At 40.7% G+C, this 20,883-nt stretch overlaps 1 protein-coding gene across 2 annotated transcripts in view; it reads left to right on the top strand.

Moving 5' to 3' along the window:
• The window catches only part of reck (reversion-inducing-cysteine-rich protein with kazal motifs), a 166,182-nt gene that overhangs the window by 128,268 nt on the left and 17,031 nt on the right, over window positions 1-20,883 (top strand). For both annotated transcript variants that reach the window (XM_048596336.1, XM_048596337.1), the window contains 4 exons: window positions 6,061-6,249; window positions 8,675-8,797; window positions 12,334-12,505; window positions 18,508-18,703. In XM_048596336.1, the coding sequence (XP_048452293.1) occupies window positions 6,061-6,249; window positions 8,675-8,797; window positions 12,334-12,505; window positions 18,508-18,703 (680 nt within the window). The remainder of the gene's footprint in view (window positions 1-6,060; window positions 6,250-8,674; window positions 8,798-12,333; window positions 12,506-18,507; window positions 18,704-20,883) is intronic.

The raw sequence follows: 20,883 nt of genomic DNA, 5'->3' as shown, positions 1-20,883 counted from the left end.
CCAGGATTCTCCTCAACACTCTTCTTTTGCTCTCTTGGCACTGTTATATGATGCAGCTACTTGGATGTTCACCGCATCTCTGCCTTTCCTTTTCGTGCTTTGTCCTGTCAGCCAGAGCTTACTGTACTAACTTGCTGTTCAGTACTGATGTAAAGCCAGGCTTGACATGGCTGTTGGCGGTGATCAGTCAAGGGTGTGGACAAATTGCTGAGTGGAACCATGCTCTGCAATCCACTGTAGTGTGTGTCATCAGCATATTTGACAAACACATTGCATGTGCATAAACCAAATGGCCATATTACAGAATCTAAGAGGAATTGTCCTCAATAGGCCAAGGTAGACAGTTTTCAGTCAGGGTATCTTAGTGCACTAAGTCAAGCTCATTGGCCAGTATCAGGCCAGGAACATGAACATGGTCAGTCAGCTGCTCGGGACGATCAGGGATCCGTATCACAACAGTCCAGGAAGAACGCCTTGGTCAGTCCTGCAAGTCCCATGTACTCAGTCCAGGGAGTCACAGTAAGACAATTGGAAAGCTGCGCAGATATCAGCCAAGACTCTGGCAGTCATCAGTTGGTGCTGACTGCCCAAATCAGTCGGACTGTAGTTTGTCCTGGGGGTCAACTCAATAATGGTCCCACTGGGTTGTCAGGGCCACTTCAGTGGTAGAGAAATTAGGGAAGTAAATTCTGGGAATTGGAGTTTGCATTCTGGGATGCAGAGGAGACCATAATTATGAAGTGGAGAGATGATAATGATTCACAGAATGTGGGTTACGCAGGAGGGGGTTTACGGATGGTCATGACCATACTGGCCTCCGTGTGGGGGACAGTGCAGTTCAGTGGTTGGCATGATTAAGCCATTGGGCTGAGGCTTTGGGGACGGTGTTGGTGGAAGAAGTCATCATTGAAGAGGTGAGGGGAAATGTGGATGCTTTATACTGCTGGGCTCAACAGGGATTGCAAAGTAAAAGATAAATAGAAGATTAGGAAGTGGGCCTTACATTAACAGGCTAAGCCTGTAGACTCACTGTGACCTTCCATGTTCATATGAATTGTAAATGTGTGCAGGAAATGGATTATGGCTGCTACCACACCTGGAGCAGATGGAGTAAGTGATTCTTTTCTAGTCTGAGCCCTCAGACTTAACTTGTAAGCAATGTGAGGCCCTTCTAGGGGCAATTATGTTAATTGAGCACTTTCACATTACAGGTTGAAAGTCATCTGTAGTCAAAGTGCCCCGCGTGTGAAATACATGCGGTATCCAGCTGTGTGGGATACAAATCCTGGTCACAAGCAAACGACCATGTTATTGGTCATTGCAGATTGATCATATTCATCTCTGAAGCAGAAGTAATCACAATCCATTTTAAAAGTGGCACCTGCAGTTCACAGTCCACAAAGACAATGCAAGATCTCATAAGCTGCACAAGAGCACAGATCTGATTTCTTCTTACCTTGATCTGTAAGTATTTGTCGAATGCTTTTATATGCAATACTAACTTTCTTGGGTGATATGAAGGGTGGGAGTGCAAGGTATCAGTAATCTTTTAACCTCCTACTGGACATGCATGACATGGCTTGTACTGCATTCATTGGAATGTGGTACCTATGTCAAAGTTCTATGCAGTGGCATTCCATGGCCCTCCTTGTTCGAGTCTTCTATTTCCCACTGTATGGAGGAGTGTGCTAAACTAGCATTTGTAACTGATGCAAATGCTGACTCCTAACGTTAGCAAGGATCTGATCTCTATTATCTCCCACATATCTCCTTTCTTGGAAGCATGACCAATGCATCTAGCCCCAGCAAGAGTTATCACCTATTACTTTGGTGCAAAGACGATGCAGAGAAATAGGGAAGAAACCAATGTGCCAATAGGCTGTAGACCAACAGAAGCCCAGAGTGCGATGTGAAGGCTGATCCATCAATATATCACCGCTGTAGCTCATCTCAGGATACACAGGAGGTACAAGAAGCCCAAAATCTATTATCCTCGCTGCTACTTCCGGCATATCAATGAAGTGTAGTGTTGCCCCAGACTAAGGATGTCCTGGGCATACTCAAAACTATACCAACTACTGGAGTGGGACCTGCAACATGAATATATGGATGCCATCCTATCTTGGTAGCCATCAAGGTGACAGCTGTGCTAAACTTTTAATGCAGTTTACTGCTTGCAGGTTCCACTGGGGACCTGTGTGAGATCTCAACCCTCAGCTCATGAATGTATCAAGGCTGTTACCAATGCAATTTGAGCAGGATCAGATTGCTTCATCTCATTTTCCCATGACAAGGTCAGTGCAACAGCCTAGGCAGTACGCTTTTCCAATATAGCTGGCTCTCCCCAGGTCAAGGGCACAATAGACTGTGCACATTACCTTAACAGCACCATATCAGAACACAGCTGCCTCCATGAACAGAAAAAGATTCCATTCCATCAGTGTACGAATCAACTGTGATCGTCAGACTGTTTTAGCCAGTCTGTGCCAGGTACTCCGGAAACTGTCATGATGTGGAAATCCTCGAACTCTCGTATTCCTGACTCGTTTCCAGGGCCAAATGCCTTAAAAGGATTGCGAGGCAAAAGCTAAGCACAGCAAACATGGCTGATGACTCCATTACACAACGCCTTGACTGAAACAGAGTGTAAGTACATTGCAGACCATTCTCTGACCAGGGCCATTGCGGAGCAGCAGATGATCCTGCTGAAGGTGTGTTTCCTGTACTTGAGTGAATGAGGTGACTCACAGTCTGAGTTCCTTCTAATTTCTCCAGCTGCTGTGCAAACCTCCAGGGTCTCTGTACAGCTGGGAGAGTGGCATCTGCCTTCTGAGGAGGAATATGTAATCACTGAGTAGGAGAAACATCACCTTCAGCATGATAGAGCAGTGTAGGTTCTAGTGCCATAAACCAGACCAGAGATGAGGAGGAATTTTATCACCAGAGAGTAGTGAGTCTGTGCAATTAGTTGCTCCAGGAAACTGTTCAGGAAAAACATTGAAGACTTTCAAGAAAGTTATAGATATAGTTCTTACGACTAAAGGGCTCAAAGGATATCGGAAGAAAGCTAGAACAGGATACTGAGTTGGATGATTAGTCTTGACCATATTTAATGGTGGAGCAGGCTTAAAGGGCCGAAGACCCTATTTTCCGCTTCTATTCTCTGTTTCTTTGACTTAATTGAAACATCATTTCAGGCGATTACAACAGTGCAGTGATCACTCACTGACTGAAAATGTGTTGGTGCTTGAAAGGCAAGCAGTCCTGAAGTAAATCTGTTCCCAGATGTAAATGCAGCTTTTGTTTGTTCTTCTTTGCTTTTGCTGTGGTTAGTTCAAAGTAAATGTTTTTAGCTGTTTGTTGACTTTCCAGTATTTGATGGGCCTATGTTGAACAATGAGAAGATGTTAGCCTATGTTGGACGCTGGGGAAAGAGCAGCATTCCCTTATACAAAGTCCTAGGATGGAATGACACGAAGGATGGCTAACCTGTGTGGCTTGATTCTAAAATAGCAATTTATATTTCCAAATGTGTACTTGCATTTGCAGTGAATTGTCAGCTGTGCCACCTACGTGCCCTGAGAAGCCCTTTTTGTTCCCCTCCCACTATGTGTATGGTGGCAACTCCTGGTTGGCAGAGCTTGACCTGTTGTATGGACTTTAAAGATGATATCGGTGCCAGGAGGTTCTGGCAGAGGTGCATCTAGTAAGAGGGTAGGATGAGTGGGGCATTGTAGAGGAGAGTGCGTAGTTAATGAGGTGGGTGGCAGAAAATAGTGTGAGAGAACTTACAACAGCTCTCAGAGAGAAGCCTGAAGAAAAACTTACCAAAATTCATCCATGGTCAGATGCAACAAGATCTGGACCACATCCAGGATTGGGCTAACAAGTGGCAAGTAACATTTGCACCACACAAATGCCAGGCAATGGCCATCTCCAATAAGAGGCAATCTAATTACCACCCTTTGACATTCAGTGGTGCTACCATTGCTGAATCCCCCATTATCAACATCTTTGATGTTACCATTGATCAGAAATTCAGCTGGGCTCATCACATAAACACGGCGGCTACAAGAGCAGTTCAGAAGCTAGGAATACTGCAGCGAGTAACTCACTTCCTGATTCCCCAAAGCCTGTCCATCATCTACAAGAACAAGTTAGGCGTGTAATGGAATACTCCCCATTTGCATGGATAAGTGCAGCTCCAACAATGCTCAAGAAGCGTGATACCATCCAGGACAAAGTAGCCCACATGATTGGCACCACATCCACATTCTCCACTGATACTCCGTAATGACAATACAAGATCCTTACACAGCACCTTCCAAACCAACGACCACTTCCATCCAAAAGAACAAGGGCAGCAGATAGATGGGAACACCACCATCTGCAAGTTCCCCTTCAAGCCGCTAACCATCCTGATTTGGAAGTATACCACCATTCCTTCACTGTTTCTGGGTCAAAATCCTGGAATTCCTTCCATAATGGCATTTTTGAGTCACCCTATGACATGTGGACTGCAGTATTTCAAGGAGATAGCTCACCACCACCTTCTTGAGTGCAACAAAGGAAGAGCAATAAATGCTGGCCAGCCAGCGACGCCCACATCCCACAAGTGGTAAGCAACATGTGTCCATAATTTGATTGAAGTGATTTTAAAAAAAGTCCTAACAGGATTGCACAACATTTTGAAGAATTAAACAGTTGCAAACAGGATTTTGTAAACACATGTAGTATTAAGTTCTTGGGACTCTCATTTTTAGTGCTGCTAACTAGTGGGCTCTCTCTCTGCATTCTTATCTTGCAGTTTTTCTCTTGGTCACCAAACAAAGATAATTAAGAAGTGTTTGCATTTACTATGCATGTTCTTTTTCATTTGGCAACCTAATGGGGTGGAATTGGAATGGATATCCATGTTTTGTATATGTGTGCAAGTCTGTTCTGTTCTTTTGAGATTGATATTTTTAAATACAGTTACCTAGGAGTTTTGTTTCCACTGTCTTGTCATTTTATCTACTGCATCTGAATTGTAATCCTAAAAAGGTGAACCTTTGGTGGTGAGCAAGTGGATGAATGAATGAATGGGTGTTTTGAAGGACACTTGAATGTGTCACAGTCTGAGCATTGGTAGTCAGGTTGGGTGGGGGTGTTGTTGGAGTGTGGATCGTTGGGTTCACGGCTAGATAATTAGAGTGGGGGTTGATGCATATGTTGGATTGGGCAGGGAGGGTTGACGTTGAGATGCAATCACTGAATTGCACCAGAATTTAAACAAATTGACAATACTTGGGTAAGTATTGCACTTGGAGCCCAAAACTCCAATCCTGAGCACACAGTAATACATTCTCTCAGTATCAGAAGCAATACAAATCACCCAATTAGAAGTTTAATTTCCTGGGTAATTATCACCTTTGTGTATAGGTCAGAATGCGTTCTAAATGCAACGGTTGGAGAGACCTTAACGTTTGCCACTATTGGCAGGATGATTAATTTTCTGTGCACTTCCTCTTACTCTCTTTCCCCCACTTACCCACTTGTCTGAGTCCTTCTTGTGTACTCTTAGTTCCAGGTTTCCTTGCTAACTCTTTTTAATCTGCCCTCTTCAGTTTATGTGAAGTTTAACTGCAGTATTGTCCAAATAAAAGTAAAGTACTGGATGTGTGAAATAAAACTCAAGTGCTAGAGACTCTTCTAGTCTCATATTGGATTCGACATTAATTCTCCTCTCAGCACAAATGCTGCTAGACTTGCAGAGTTTTTCTAGCACTATTTGTAACTATTGATCAGCTTAATTAAGAGAAGTAAGGCCAGTTGAAAATAAAGCATTAAGCATGGGTGCATGTGTGATCAAGTTTCATCAGTCTAGAACACAGGAAATATGTGACATGGCTGCAAATGCATAATACAGTGGTAATGAAGTGACTGCAGTTTAATTTAGTTGTACCTGATTTCAGTTTAGTTACAAAATGCAAATACAGACATACCTTTTATTTGAAATTTACAGTGATGTTTGTTTTCCTCATTGTTGTCTATACTCAAGAAAGGAAATTTTTGTTTCAGGATGCAAGCTGGGAGAGGCTTCTGATTTCCTTGTACGGCAGGGCACCCTGATTCAGCTTCCTGTGGCAAATGGAGAAATGGGTTGTTACAGGGTGTGCACTTGTGGCCCAAGTGGACGGTTGGAAAATTGTCTGGAGATGCCTTGTATTGACGTTCAAAAAACCTGCATTGTAGGAGGCCAGAGGAAAAGTAAGTTTTGGTTTCACATGATATGGGTGTACAAACCATGAATTAATTTATAAATGTATCGTATTATTGAAGCCACTAAAAATAGATTTGCAGATAAGTCAAGGCATGAGTCTGATCAGTTTTAAAGCCCCGAAACAAGAGGGGGACTGAATTCGTGAGCAACCCTACTGTTATTTTATTTGTCTTAACAAAAGTAACCGCTGTTTCTAATGCTGTAAAGAAACAAAGAACACATTATGTACTGTTACTATGGGAAAAGAATGAGATATTTTAAGTTGTAAACTGCGTCTTTATTATGCTTTGGTAGAATGATGTAAACTAATGTTTTCCTGGAGTTTTGTTACTATTTCTAAGTAGTTAGGGCTGAAGATTTATTCCTGAAGCAGGTATCATAGGTCAGGGAATTTCCCAGCTTCCTTGGGAGAAGGTTCCCAGTCAGACCCAGTTTTTGCCGGTGGTTTGAGGTGCAGATGGAGCTGGGCCTCCTGTCCCTGGATATAGTTTTGTGAGCGCACGATCTGCTGAGTGAGGAGGTGCGCTAGATAAAAGGCTGACCATTGTTGCAGTTGTTTCTTTAAATTTTAGGCCCCACTCCTACCCCAAAAGCTCCCCAAGCCACCTTGATACACTCATGCACCCCAACCACCCCCATTGTCCCTTATACCAACCTAATGCCAACTTCGTCCTCCTACCTTTGCCATCGTATCCTCCATATTGACTAATCGAGTATCCACCATGGGCAGACCTCCGGTGCAATTTTGATCAGAAATACAATAGTGCAACATTTATTGCAGTTTTCACTGTATTTATAAATAAAGCTCACGTTTATGAAAGGCCCTTGAAATTTTCTGTGCAGTTCTTAATCATTATAAATAGCAAACTGAGTTGCACAAAATCTCAGCATTGCTAAAAGAGAACTTTTCGTTGCCTTCAGAACTGGGACTGAAGAGACTGGCTTGAAAATAGAGAAGCGATTTTATACGGAATGAGACCTTGGGGTGCAGGTTCATAGTTCCTTGAAAGTGGAGTTGCAAGTAGACAGGGTAGTGAAGAAGGCATTTGGTACATTTGCCTTTATTGGTCAGTGCATTGAGTATAACATTTTGCAGGACATTGGTTAGGCCATTTTTGGAATACTGTGTTCAGTTCTGGTCTCCCTGCTATAGGAAAGATGTTGTTTAACTTGAAAGGGAGCAGAAAAGATTTACAAGGATGTTACCAGGGTTGGAGGGCATGAGCTGTAAGGAGAGGCTGAACAGGCTGTGGCTATTTTCCATGGAGCATTGGAGGTTGAGGGTGACCTCATAGAGGTTCATAAAATCATGAAGGGCATGGACAGGGTGAATAGCCAAGGTCCTTTGCCCAGGGTAGTGGAGTCCAAAACTAGGGGGCATAGGTTTAAGGTGATGGGGGAAAAGATATAAAAGGGACCGAGGAAGCAACTTTTCCCTGCAGAAGATGGAGTGTGTATGGAATGAGCTACCAGAGGAAGTGGTGGATGCTGGTACAACATTTAAAAGGCATCTGGATGGGTCCATGAATAGGAAGGGTTTAGAGGGATATGGGTCAAAAGCTGAAAAATGGGAGTAGATTAATTTAGGATATCCGGTTGGCACAGACAAGTTGGATAAAGGGTCTGTTTCCGTGCTATACAACTCAGACTCTGAGAAGAGGGTGGCTGATTGGTTGGGCCGTAATTGTCATGGAGATGCAGCAGAAGCAGTTAACTTTTGGAGTAGGCAGGTAGAATCAGGCCAATCAGAATCTACCTCTCTGATCTGAGAACTAATTGGCACAGGCAACTTGTTTCCTTTTTACATTTTAGAGGTCTGGGAACTTAAGTAGTTTTACAGCTTGACTGTTAATGTAGACCTTATCCATCTCTCATGAGAAATCTGATATGTGACTCGCCAACAGGTTAAGGTGCTTGCTACAATGAAAGTTATGACCTTGCATAAATTGAAATAGTACTTTGAAAAATGAAACATTTTAAAATTTCTGTTGCCACTGACTAATTTGAAGTTTCTTGACAGAATTCGATCATGTTGTCAAAATCACCTCATTACTTCGGAGCAATTCTGGTCAATAATATTAATGGGAATAGTAAATATGTAGCAAGAATAAGTTTGATTAGGGACATCCCAAACTATAGACAGCAACAAATTCCATTTTGAATTACAGTCGCTGATGGTATGTAAACAGGTATGGCTGCTCTTTTTATGTGCTGAAGTCTCTTGAGTGGGATTTGAACCCATAGTCTCATGAGTCAGGTGACCATGTTGCCATTGAAGTATCCCAAAGCGTGTGTCAACAAATCAATAATCTTGAACGTTTTTGAAGTAGACTCTATTTTAAAAAAAAACCTTCAATTATGGTCAAAACTTCTCTGAATCTCTCATAATGCTTTTGTTTCTTTTTCCCACAGGTCATGGAACATCTTTCAAAGTGGACTGCAACATATGCTCATGTTTTGCTGGGGACCTAATTTGCTCAAATCGTCAGTGTTTGAGTGAATACAGTTCTCAAACGGATCGGAGTATGTTCACAGGTCAGAATTTTAATAAGTTCATTACATTTTTGAAAATTAAACTACAAAGTAATTTATTATTCTTAAGGTTGTCTTGAACTTTGTGTGTCGAGAAAATTCAAAGATGTGCCATTAAGAGACGCTTGGATGTAATTTTTCATGGTACCTTTTTACGGCTAATACTTTCACTCTGTGATGACACTGCTGAATTAATTTAAGTGCTTGCTTCTAGTGGAGACAACTTTCCAAGAAGGTAAACCAGAAAATTGTCCTCATGTACAGCACAGAAACAGACCCTTCAATCCCACTTGTCCATGACGACCAGATATCCCAAATTAATCTAGTCCCATTTGCCAGTGTTTCTTTCTAAACCCTTCCTATCCATATACACATCCAGATGCCTTTTAAATGTTGTAATTGTACCAGCCTCCACCACTTCCTTTGGCAGTTCATTCCATACATACAGCAGCCCTTTAGGTCCCTTTTATATCTTTCCCCTCTACAACTTAAACCTGTGCCCTCTAGCTTTGGACTCCCCTACCCTGGGAAAAAGACCTTGACTATTCATCCTATCCATGCTCTCATGATTTTATAAACACCTATAAGGTCACCCCCCATCCCCCGACACTCCAGGAAAATAGCCCCCGCCTATTCAGCCTCTCCTCATAGCTCAGACCCTCCAACCCCGGCAACATCTTTGTAAATTTTTTCTGCACCTTTTCAAGTTTCACAACATCTTTCCTTTCTGGGAGACCGGATTACTACAGTATTCCAGAAGTGGCCTGACCAATGTCCTGTACAGCAGCAACATGACCTCCCAACTCCTAATATGTCTTTTTGTTTGAATTGGGGCCTGGCGTCTATCATCTACAAGTCCTTTAGCCTACTTGCATGTCCAAGGGCCATAAACAGACTGTGGCTGAAGTGTCTGCTGTTTTTCCCCTCTTGCATCCTTTGGCAGCAAGAATGCATCCCATATGTACTGGATACAATTTCTATGTTGAGTGTTATGATCATTTTAGGTATTACCTCTAAGACCATTCTGTCACCCTTTTCCCATAACCTTTCAGATTATCTTGATTTAAATAATCGTCTAATGCCCTCTTTGAATGTAGTGATTTATCCTGCCTCCAGTACACTTGTAAAGGTATTCCAGACCTGATCCACTTGCAAGGACTTTTCTCACATCACATTTACTTTTGCAAGTTGGTTTAAATCTTATTCTCGATCTTTTCATGAGCGGGAACAGTTTATCCCTGTCTACTCTCTCTGGCTTGCTCATGACGTAGAAAACATCAGACAAATCTCCACTTTGCCTTCTGTTCCCCAAGAGAAATGGTCATAACTTCTCCAATCTATCTTCATAACAGAAGGTAACTTTTCCAACTTTCTTCTCCCAGGAACCATTCTCATAAACCTCTTTTTTTCACCCCCATCTCCATTGTGTTCACATCTTTCCTAAAGGGTGGCTACCAGAACTGTACACAGTATTCTATCTGAGGTCTTATTCTTGTCTTGAATAGGTTCAGCTTAACGTCCCTGCTTATGTTTTTCCAAGTTTTATATGATCTGCGAATTCTGAAGTTGTCCCCTACACTTCAAGATCCACATCATTAATATAAATCAAGACATGAGTGCCATTACCCAACCCCTGGGGAGCTCTTCGTGAAAAATATCAATTCATTAGTAAAAGGGCAAATTTGCCATTTCATCTTCTTCCCACTAATTGCCAATCCACCTTACACCAGGGCCTTATTGTTTCAAAACCTGAGGAACCTGATACCCTGTGTCCTGGATCATGTTTCTAGCCTCTTATTAACCTGCTTAACTTTATAAAGGATTGATGTCGTAATGGTAATGTCACTAGTAATACCGAGGCCTTGTTCTAGAGAAACAAGTTCCAATCTTACTATGCCATTTGAGGAATTTAAGTTAAATTGATGAATATATTTTGAATAAAATATAAGTTCTACTAGTAAAGTTTATGACACAAAACTACTGTGGATATGCTGTGAGCTGCACTTTTTCACTGTGCTGTCATCCTCACCAGTGATCAAACCGATTAGTGCCATGCTCACAAAGCCTGGATGGCTTGGTTGATGACATTTTAAAGGGTGGCCCAGGCTGTTTTACTGGGAAGAAGGTGCAAGATATGCCTGTAAACAATGACCAGGGTAGTTGTGCTGATGGTGAATAGCCTGTTAATCTTGGTTCCAGGGAGCTAGTATGAGTGTCTAATTTTGTGCATTTCTTACCACTTCTGATTTTGCCAAGTGCTGCACTTGACCGTTGTACTCTGGAATCCCCTGTAATTGCAGAGTGATCATTTCCTGGAGTATATAAGCCAAGAAATGTTTGTTCTCCCTTTGTACCCTGCAGTGATATCAACTGCTCTGAGGCTCATAACTCTTAATACTTTGAGGCTTTATTTAAATGGTAAAGCGCATGAAATCCATAAATCTCTGCAGGTTTTAAGCAGAACTGGAAAATTGTGTTATGTGATTCTAACAAACACTGACTGAGAATGTGCAGCACTAAAATACCTGGTGTCCGCTCATTAAAAGAATTCCTATTATGAATGTCCACAAAAGAGGAAAACTGCACACACTTCATATTTTTACCCACCCCTGCAAAATAATCATACCATCCATGCACAAATGATCTGGAAGCAGTTTGAACACGAAAAAATGTCCATTTATGAAGAGTATTGTACTGCTCAATAAGGTACCAATGCCTCATTTGTGACTTGTTTCCTCCCAATTTATCTGTAAGCTTGAGTGATCTTTGTATCCCCAATTTTGAACTTGCACAAGTAGTCCAAAATATTGAGGAATCTGTCTGAGTTTATTCCAATTCATCTGGTTGTATACAGTGGCCAAAGACCTCACAGCAAATACAACATGTGCACAACAATAACTTAATTCTAAACTGAACCTGTGTGAAAAAACCTACAGCTTACACATCTCAAACAGCTCAACAATATAATTCCTTTTCGTGTATCTATAAAAACATTACAGAAAATGAGATTTTAAAAAGGTCCATATGCTCATTCAAGTAATGTTAAAATTGTCGTTTCTCATTGATAAGAGTTGAAATTAAAGTAAATCTGTTTGAGTTGGAGCTGCTGGAGTTGGAAGTATGCTACAAATGTGAGATTTTAAGATTATGTTTTCAGATTGTCTCTTTAACTTGTTAAAATGGAAAAATGAAGCAGTGAAATGTTATGAATTTTGTCTGACAACAAGTCTCTGTGAGCATGGTTGTTAAAGATTCAAGCTGGGAGTTGGGGGTAAATGCAGGTGATTTTACTGGATCTTAAGGTGCAAGATGTTCACACTTGTAAGCAATGACCAAGGCAGTTGTGCTATAGGTGAATAGACTGTTATTCTTCAAGCCCTAGGGACATATTTGGAATGTCAAAGTTTGTGAATGGTATAATAATCAATTCTGTGTGAGTAAGCAAAAAGCCAAAATAACAGACTATCTTTCTGTTACAAGCATTAAGATTTATAACAAAATATGTTGACCAAGTACACTGTTTATGAATTATTTTGTAGGTCTTCCCTGTAACTGTGCTGACCAGTTTGTACCGGTTTGTGCTCATAATGGACGTACGTACCCAAGTGCTTGTATTGCAAGATGTGTTGGACTGCAAGACAATCAATTTGAATTCGGACCCTGTAAATCCAAAGATCCATGCACTCCCAATCCATGTTCCAAAAGTCAAAGGTACCAAAATTTTCTTTATGAATTGATTTTTGTTCAAATTAATTGTAGCACCTAGCAAATTTTCCATTGGACCTTACTCCAAAACTGGTATGGGCTGGCAGTTTTTTTTGAGACAGCGATTTATATATGTGCTTGTAAACAAGGATGCCTGCCATTCTTAGCTATAACTTTTGAGTTTAGTCATTTCTAATAATTTGAATTTCCTGATCACTCAATCTTATTTGAGTCTGGTAAATTTTCTGCATTATGATTGTTGAGTCGCCTAGAATTATTCTGGAAAGATTTTCTTCAGGACTGCTAATGCAGCTGTAAGCTTTGTTGGTTTATGATGGGGCAAAGAAAGGGGGAAATGCTTTGAGGTTCAAATTAGAGGAATAGAAAGAGTGTAGAAGATTACCATGAAAGAATGGGAACATGGCCATGAAGGGATTTGACTTTGAGAGCCAGTAACGAAGCTGAGTCGATGATGAAGGACACATGACTGTTGCAGTTTATGGTTGTTGGAAAGCTAGAAAGGTGTGTGTTAAAGTCATGAAGTTATTGATGTGTGTATGTATGTATATAAGAGTTTGTGTTTGCATTCAACACAATCACTAATTCGAAAGTAAGAATCTTGATAATAGTTCATAAATACCTTTTAAAGTTCAGCTTAGGATAAGTCAATATACTTGAGCATTTAGGTTCAACTTGTGAGGGTGACTGAGGAAGTGAATGAAGTCATTTACAAGGGAACAAAAGTGTTCCAGACCAAAGTCAGTGACTTGGATTTTTCTCAGCAGCAAAGAAACCTTTTAGGACAGCCAAAGGCAGGAAGGACAACTGATCACAGACTTTTCATGGGCTTATCGATTTGGATTTTGTCTACTTTGCTGCACTTTCTAGTGCAGCACTTTCGATAGGAGATGTGTTGCATTTTTGAGCAGTAAATCAATAGAGAAGGTCTTCACAAATTAGATTGAAGTATCCTCCCTGGACATAAAATGTCCAAAGCCAGATAAAGGTGGTAATATCAATAATGTGTAAATAAAGAAATAAAGATCAGGAAATACAGATGAGAATAGGAGACAAAAGAAGCACGACAAGTAAAATGTTTTTAAAGTTTCCAACACTAATTTTCTTCTGAGGAAAGGTGACTCCACATTTATAAAATTATTTCTTCAGGTCGAGAGAGGTTGATCCGAAATAACTTTAATTAGGCTATTTAAAAACTTCACTTATTCTTGCATTCAACACATACTCTTATATATACACATATCATATACCAGCCTGGTATTTTTAGATGTTTCTCATGTAGAAGTGGTAAACTCTGTTGGAGTCATTTTGGTGTTGAACTTGTCAGCCAGACTTGCAACACCGCATCATACCTGGGAGCAGGGGATCTCCAACAGAAGTCTGCGTATTTTCACATTTAACTGCACATGTTGATACTCGAGAAGGTGCTATCAGATTTCCTCCGTTCTGGACCATTGACTTTAGCAGTGTCAATTTTGAGCTGCAGAACATGGCAACTCATTCAAGGCTGGATGTTTTTAAAAAAATGTTTGACAATGAAAGGATTACATTCTTTGTTTATGATTTTGAAAATCTGTGTAAATCTCCTCTGAGCTGGCTTCTCTCCAAGGAGTACTGTCCCAACTTCTTCAGTTTGTCCTCATAACTGAAGCTTCTCAATTTTGGAATAATTGTTATAAATCGCATTTCCGATGCATTTGCAACTTTCCTATAACGTAAGTCAACAACCGTACGCAGTACTCATGTTGAGGTTGAAAAAGTGTCTTGTATAATTTCATCATCACCTCCTTGCTCTTGTACTCCATGCCCGTATCAATAAAGACAAAGACACACTTATCTTTATTAGATGCTCTCTCCATCTATCCTGCCACCTTCAGTAATATGTGCACCTATAGACTCTGGTCTCTGCTTCTGCATCCCCTTCAGAATTGTACCCCCTAGTTTATGTTGTCTTTCTGTGTTCAATGTTTCAAATTTATTAAATTTGGTTTCGAAAGAATGAACACGCTGCTCTAGAAGCGCCAAAAAATTCCAAATGCTTGCAATCCTTTGTATAAATAAACTTCTGTCTAGCCTCCCATTCACTTATTTTTATGATTGTTAAATTTGGGACCTCAATATCTCTCTCAAATGCCTCTACGCCAACTACATCCTGACTGAAGGAAACTGCAATTGCTAATTTGTGTTCTTACTGCATCTTGACTATGTAATATGAACAAAGCGGAATAGGTTCCTCAGCCCTGATCTGCTGTTTGATAAGATCAAGGACTGTAGAAGCAGCTTATCACCACCGTCTGGGCACACAAGGGATGGGAAATAAATGCTGGCCTGCCAATATTCCCTCGAACAAATAAAAAAAAACTAGAATCCGTATTCCTGCCTGCCCCTGAAAACTCCTCTCCCTATTTCTTTACAAGAATCTGACCACTTCTTCTGTAAAAATATTCAAGGACTCTCATCCACAAGCTTTTCAGGAAGACCGATCCAAGACTCAGAGAGAAAAAAAATCATCTAATCTCTCTTCTAAATGGGAAACCCCTTGTCTTTAAACAGTGACCCCAGTTCTTGACTGTCCTATAAGAGGAGATATTCTCTGTGCATCCATACTGCTGTCCCACAGCCATCTTTTCTCTCCCATGCTCTCACGCACTCTTTTTCTTTCTTTTACACTCTCTCTCTCTTTCGTTTTATCCCTGTTCCCCACAAAGATTTTGTGTTTCAGTCAAGCTGCCTCTTGTTCTTCTAAACTTGAGCGGATGTAAGCTTAGCTTGTCTAACCTTTCCACTGAAGATAGCCTGCCCATTCCAGGTATTTTTTTGGTAAACCTTCTCTGAACTCCTTCGAACAAATTTACATCCTTCCTTAAATAACATGACCATTATTGTACATGGTACTTAACTGGTGGTCTCACAGTGCCCTGCAAAATGAAATGTAACCTTCCTACTTTTGCAATCAATTCCCCTCACAATAAATTATAACATTCTGTTAGCTTTCCTAATGTCTTGCTGTACCTGCTCTAGTTTTATTTGTTGCCTTAAATTTCTACCCTTCATCCCTTTGTGTCATTGTTTACTATTCCTACGTTAATACTTTGCACTTTAGCTTTGGCTCCACTGTTTGATTTAGCTTCCCGAATTTGATTCCTTGTTTCCACTATGTAGGTTATAATCCTCCCTACTTCTCTAGATATGAGGCTTGCAAGGTTGGCATTGTTCAGGTGGAGCCTGTCCCATCATTTCTTTCCCAATTTCCCCAGTACTGGTGCCAGTGCCCCACAAAACAGAGCCCACTTCTCCCGCACTAGTCTTTGAGCCACACAATCATCTGTCTATGAATTTCACTCAACCTCTCTGTGGTTGACATGCAAGAATGTTACCAACTAAGCCACAGTTAACACACTAATGTAATAAAATTGTCAACAGAATAAGATTATTAATAATATTAGCATTACTTACATAGATATGAAATTCGCAAAGGGACAGAAAGCAGGGTAGCAGCAGTGAAAGGATTTTGAGACTGGCGTGACCTGTGCAGTGTTGACCCAAGTCAATGTTAGGACTGTGCTCTTTTTCATATATGTTAATGAGCTCTATTTAGGTGTACAGAGCTTTTCCTAAAGTTTGCTGATGACAGAAAATTTATAAATGTAGTAAACATTGAGAAGGATAGTACAGAAGTCAGGAAGGCATAGACAGACACAAACAATATTTATTGCAGAATGGTGTGAAGTTATGTATCTTGACAGGAAAATGTGGAGAGGCACTTTGAACTAAATGTTACAATTTTAAAGACTGTAGGGAGAAGATGAAAAGGCTGGTGCTTTTTTCCCTGGACCATCAGGGGTTGAGGGGTAACCTTATAAAGCTTTGTAAAAATCATGAGAGTTATGGATAGAGAGAAGAGCCAAGGTCTTTTTTCCTAGGGTAGGGGAATCTAAAACTAGAGGTTTAAGGTGAGAGGGGAAAGATTTTAAAAGGACCTGAGGGGTAACGTTTTCATGCAGAGGGTTGTATATATTTGGAATGAGCTGCAAGAGGTGGTGGAGGCAGGTACAATTACAACATTTAAAAGGCATCTGGATGGGTCCATGAATAGGAATGGTTTAGAAGAATATGGGCCAAATGCTGGCAAATGGGACTAGGTCAGTTTAGTATATTTGGTCAGCACAGAGGAGTTGGATCAAAGGGTCTGTTTCTATACTGTATAACTCTGACTTCTAAGGAACTTTATGAGCTTTTGAAGTTGACAGGGGACATCTGTTCCAAATGGAATACAGAATCCTTGGCTTTGTAAATAGAGGCATAGAATACAATTACTTTATTATGCTAAATGGGTAGAAAATGTTGATTCAGTCCCAGCTGCAGTATTCTGGCCAGTGTTGGGTATCACACTTTAGAGGAATGCCCAGAACTTTGAAATGTTACAAAGGACATTTACTAGAAATGTGTGAGGGATAAAGGACTTCTCTGTACAGACTAGAGAAACTGAGGTTGTTTCCCTTTAAAACAGTGATGAGTAAGGGAAGATTTTGTAGAAATGTTCAAAATATTAAAGATTGAGACTAAGAAGAAATTGTTTCCATTGTCAGAAGACTTGGCAACTAGGCCACAAATGTATGAGTGAAAACGAGGTAACGTGAAGAAAAAATAGTTCGCACAGCTAGTTGGTATAATCTAGAAAATACTACTGACAAGATAATGGAAGCAGTAACTTTCAAAGCAAAACTGCTAAAGTGCTTAGAAAGGGAAAACCATGCTGAATTTTGTGCAGACAAGAGAAAGGAGTAATTGGATAGTTCTTTTAAGAACTGGCAAACACCCCATGGGTCAAACATTCATCACCATTGTATCATTTAGTGATTTTAATGGGTTTTGCATTGTTAACAAATTAAAACAATGAACAAGACTAACAGCAGCTGGAAGGCAATTCACTGAACTAATGCCTGAGATGGAGGGGTTGTTTTCTGAGAAAAGTTCAAGCAAATTGTGGTCTACACTCTTGGAGTCTAAAATAATAAGAAATTACTTTATTGGAACATAAGATTCTGGGTTGATTTAAGGTAGATATTCTCCCTTGACGTCTGGGACTGGATTATTGGTTTGGTAGGAACAGACCCCACACTTGCCTCTATCACCTCCAACTACACATCCCTAAGCCCAATTATACTCAAAACTCTGATCTGCCACCCCAAGATCCAACACCCTGTCCCCCTCCAGACTTATTTTGTTTAAAATCACACAAAGGGTGGTGAGTACCTGGAACGCATTGCCAGAGGAGGTGGTGGAAGCAGACATAATAGCAGCATTCAAGAAGAACCTGGATGAATGCACGAATAGGAAGGGAGTAGAGGGATATGGATTCTGTAAATGAAGACAGTTTTAGTATGGAGGAGCAAAATGTGGTGGCACAGGCTTGGAGGGTCGAAGGGCCGATTCCTGTTCAGTATTGTTCTTTATTCTTTGTTCTTTGATTTCCACCTCCTGCAGTTCTTTGTCTTTTTTCTTGTATTTTGTTAAATTTTAAATCTGTGAAAGTGCAGCTACAGGAAAGACTCTCCTATTTCCATATATAGCAATTAAATAAATGTCCAGGTAATCATTCCTTGTAATCTTAGTTGCAGGAAACTGCTCACCAAGTTATTGAAACAAATCCTCTGCTCTTCTCTTGAATACTGGCAAAATATTTTTTTCCATTCATTCAAAGGGCAGTTTTGGGCTTATTCAAAAGTCGGTACCTTTGTCACTCCAGCATTGCCTCTGTGCTACACTGAAATGCTAACCTAATCTGTATAGACAAGAGCTGAAGTGAGAAATGAATGCCTGATTTCTGACTTGAGTGAGAGTGCAACTACTAAACTAAAGCTGACACTTTAAATTGGAACGATTGTTCCAGATCGTCTGTTTCATTTGACAAATTATTTTTGCTTTGTTTCTCAGTAAATTCTAAAAATTCTGTGTTCAAAAGAAAAATTACATTTTGTTTTTAAAAGGTGTATTCCAAAGCCAAAGGTTTGTCTGACTAGCATTGCATTGCTTGATTGTGACCAGTACGAGTGTATCTCAAGATCAATGAGTTGTGAGCTGCTTCCAGTTGAACCTGTTTGTGATACAGAAAATGTGGAACACTCCAATCGGTGTGCTTTGTACCAAAGAGCCAAAACATTGTCCTACATGGGCCCATGCCAGGTATGAATACACTAATTTCACTACCTTCAGGCAGCTTTATTGCTGCCTGTACTTGTAGTTATTAATGAGGAGAGACTGGCTGACTAATGTAAGAAAAGTTGGCCCCTAGCACTTTTGGCTACTTCAACCAGTTCTAAATGCCGCACCTACTTCATATTGTGTTTGGGCATCAGTTGGGGATTGTCATAAATTCTAATGGATGAAGTCATTCAATCTTACCTCTTTTTCTAACTCTTTCTGGAATGATGAGAGCACTTCAAAAAAACCTTTCCCTTGGCCCTGGTGAATTCCCCACTGTAGACCAGGTTAGAAGCCTGCAAGTGTAATTGAGTCCAAATCACATCCTGGGCCTCCTGCAGTGCCACAATGATGCCACCTGACGGTTGCAGGAACAGCAACTCATATTCCGCTTGGGAACCCTGCAGCCCAATGGTATCAATGTGGATTTCATAAGCTTCAAAATCTCCCCTTCCCCTACCGCATCCCAAAACCAGCCCAGCTCGTCCCCGCCTCCCTAACCTGTTCTTCCTCCCACCTATCCCCTCCTCCCACCTCAAGCCGCACACCCATTTCCTACCTACTAACCTCATCCCGCCCCCTTGACCTGTCCGTCCTCCCTGGACTGACCTATCTCCTCCCTACCTCCCCACCTACACTCACCTTTACTGGCTCCATCCCCGCCTCTTTGACCTGTCTGTCTCCTCTCCACCTATCTTCTCCTCTATCCATCTTCTATCCGCTTCCCCCTCTCTCCCTATTTATTTCAGAACCCCCTTCCCCTCCCCCATTTCTGATGAAGGGTCTAGGCCCGAAATGTTAGCCTTCCTGCTCCTATGATGCTGCTTGGCCTGCTGTGTTCATCCAGCTCTACACCTTGTTATCTCACACTTACTCCTGTTTGGTTCCTTAACACCTGCAGAATGTAAGGAATCCTGATAATTAAGCTTTTAATATCCTACATTACCTCTGTAGCACTTTCCTATTTCCTTCAAACTTTATACTTTTTTAACTTGACTGAGTTATTTTCATTTTAAATTTAGCTTTTACATTGTGCTTAACCAGAAATTGTCATGTATTATATTTCTGCTTTCTTAGTTACGCCTTTCAAAAACTGGGTTGCCCAAGGTTGTCTGATATTTGCATTGTCATTTAAAAAAAACACAATTGTCCATGCCACTGTAAGTAGAGTTAATGCACTTCTTATGATGCATATGCAGTTAAGGTATAGGAGCTAGAGTAGGCCATTTGGACTTCGAGCCTATTCTGCCATTCAAAATAATGGCTGATCTTCTATCTCAAATTCACTTTCCCTCACTATTCCTGTAACCTTTAGTTACCAAAAATATTAACCTTTGTCTTGAATATACACAAACTGATTGCCCACAGCCTTCTGGAATCAGATTTCCAAAGATTAGCAATCTTTTGAGTGAAGAAATTTCTTCTTATCTTAGTTTTAAAAGCGAACCTGATTCTGAGACTGACCTCATGTTCTAGAGTCCCCAGCAAAAGAAAACAAGATCTCAACATTTTCCCCCTTAAGAATTTATCTTGTTGCAGTTGAATCAGCTCTCATTCTTATAAACTCCTTGTCTAAGCCTTTCATCCCAGGAATCAATTTAATGAACCTTCGCTGCACTCTGTCTAGGGGGAGTATATCTGTCGTTGGGGAAAGAGACCAAAACTTCACACAGTGCAGATGTGACTCCATCAGTACTCTGTACAATTATAGTAAAATTCCTTTTCAACATACAATTGATATTTGTAACTAAACACTATACATGCCTATTAAACCCTGTACAAGGATACCCAGGTCCCTCTGAATGCAAGCATCTCCTGGTCTCTCACCATCCAAACAATATTCAGCACATTCATTTTTCTTATCATCAATATGTATAATTTCACACTGCTGGAGGGTTGTTTTTTGGACTGGAGGCCTGTGACTAGCGGTTTTCATGGGGATCGGTACAGGGTCCACTTTTGTTTATCATTTATATAAATGATTTGGATGAGAATATGGGAGGCATGGTTAGTAAATTTGCCAAAATTGGTGATATAGTGGACGCTGAAGTAAATTGCATAAGATTACAAAGAGATCTGCATCAATTGGGTCAATGGGCTGAGGAGTGGCAGATGGAGTTTAATTTGGATAAATGTGAGGTATTGCATTTTGGTAAAACAAA

Source organism: Rhincodon typus, chromosome 4 (genome assembly GCF_021869965.1).
Source record: "Rhincodon typus isolate 14 chromosome 4, sRhiTyp1.1, whole genome shotgun sequence".
NCBI lineage: Eukaryota > Metazoa > Chordata > Chondrichthyes > Orectolobiformes > Rhincodontidae > Rhincodon > Rhincodon typus.
This window is presented reverse-complemented; position numbering and strand designations above follow the sequence as displayed.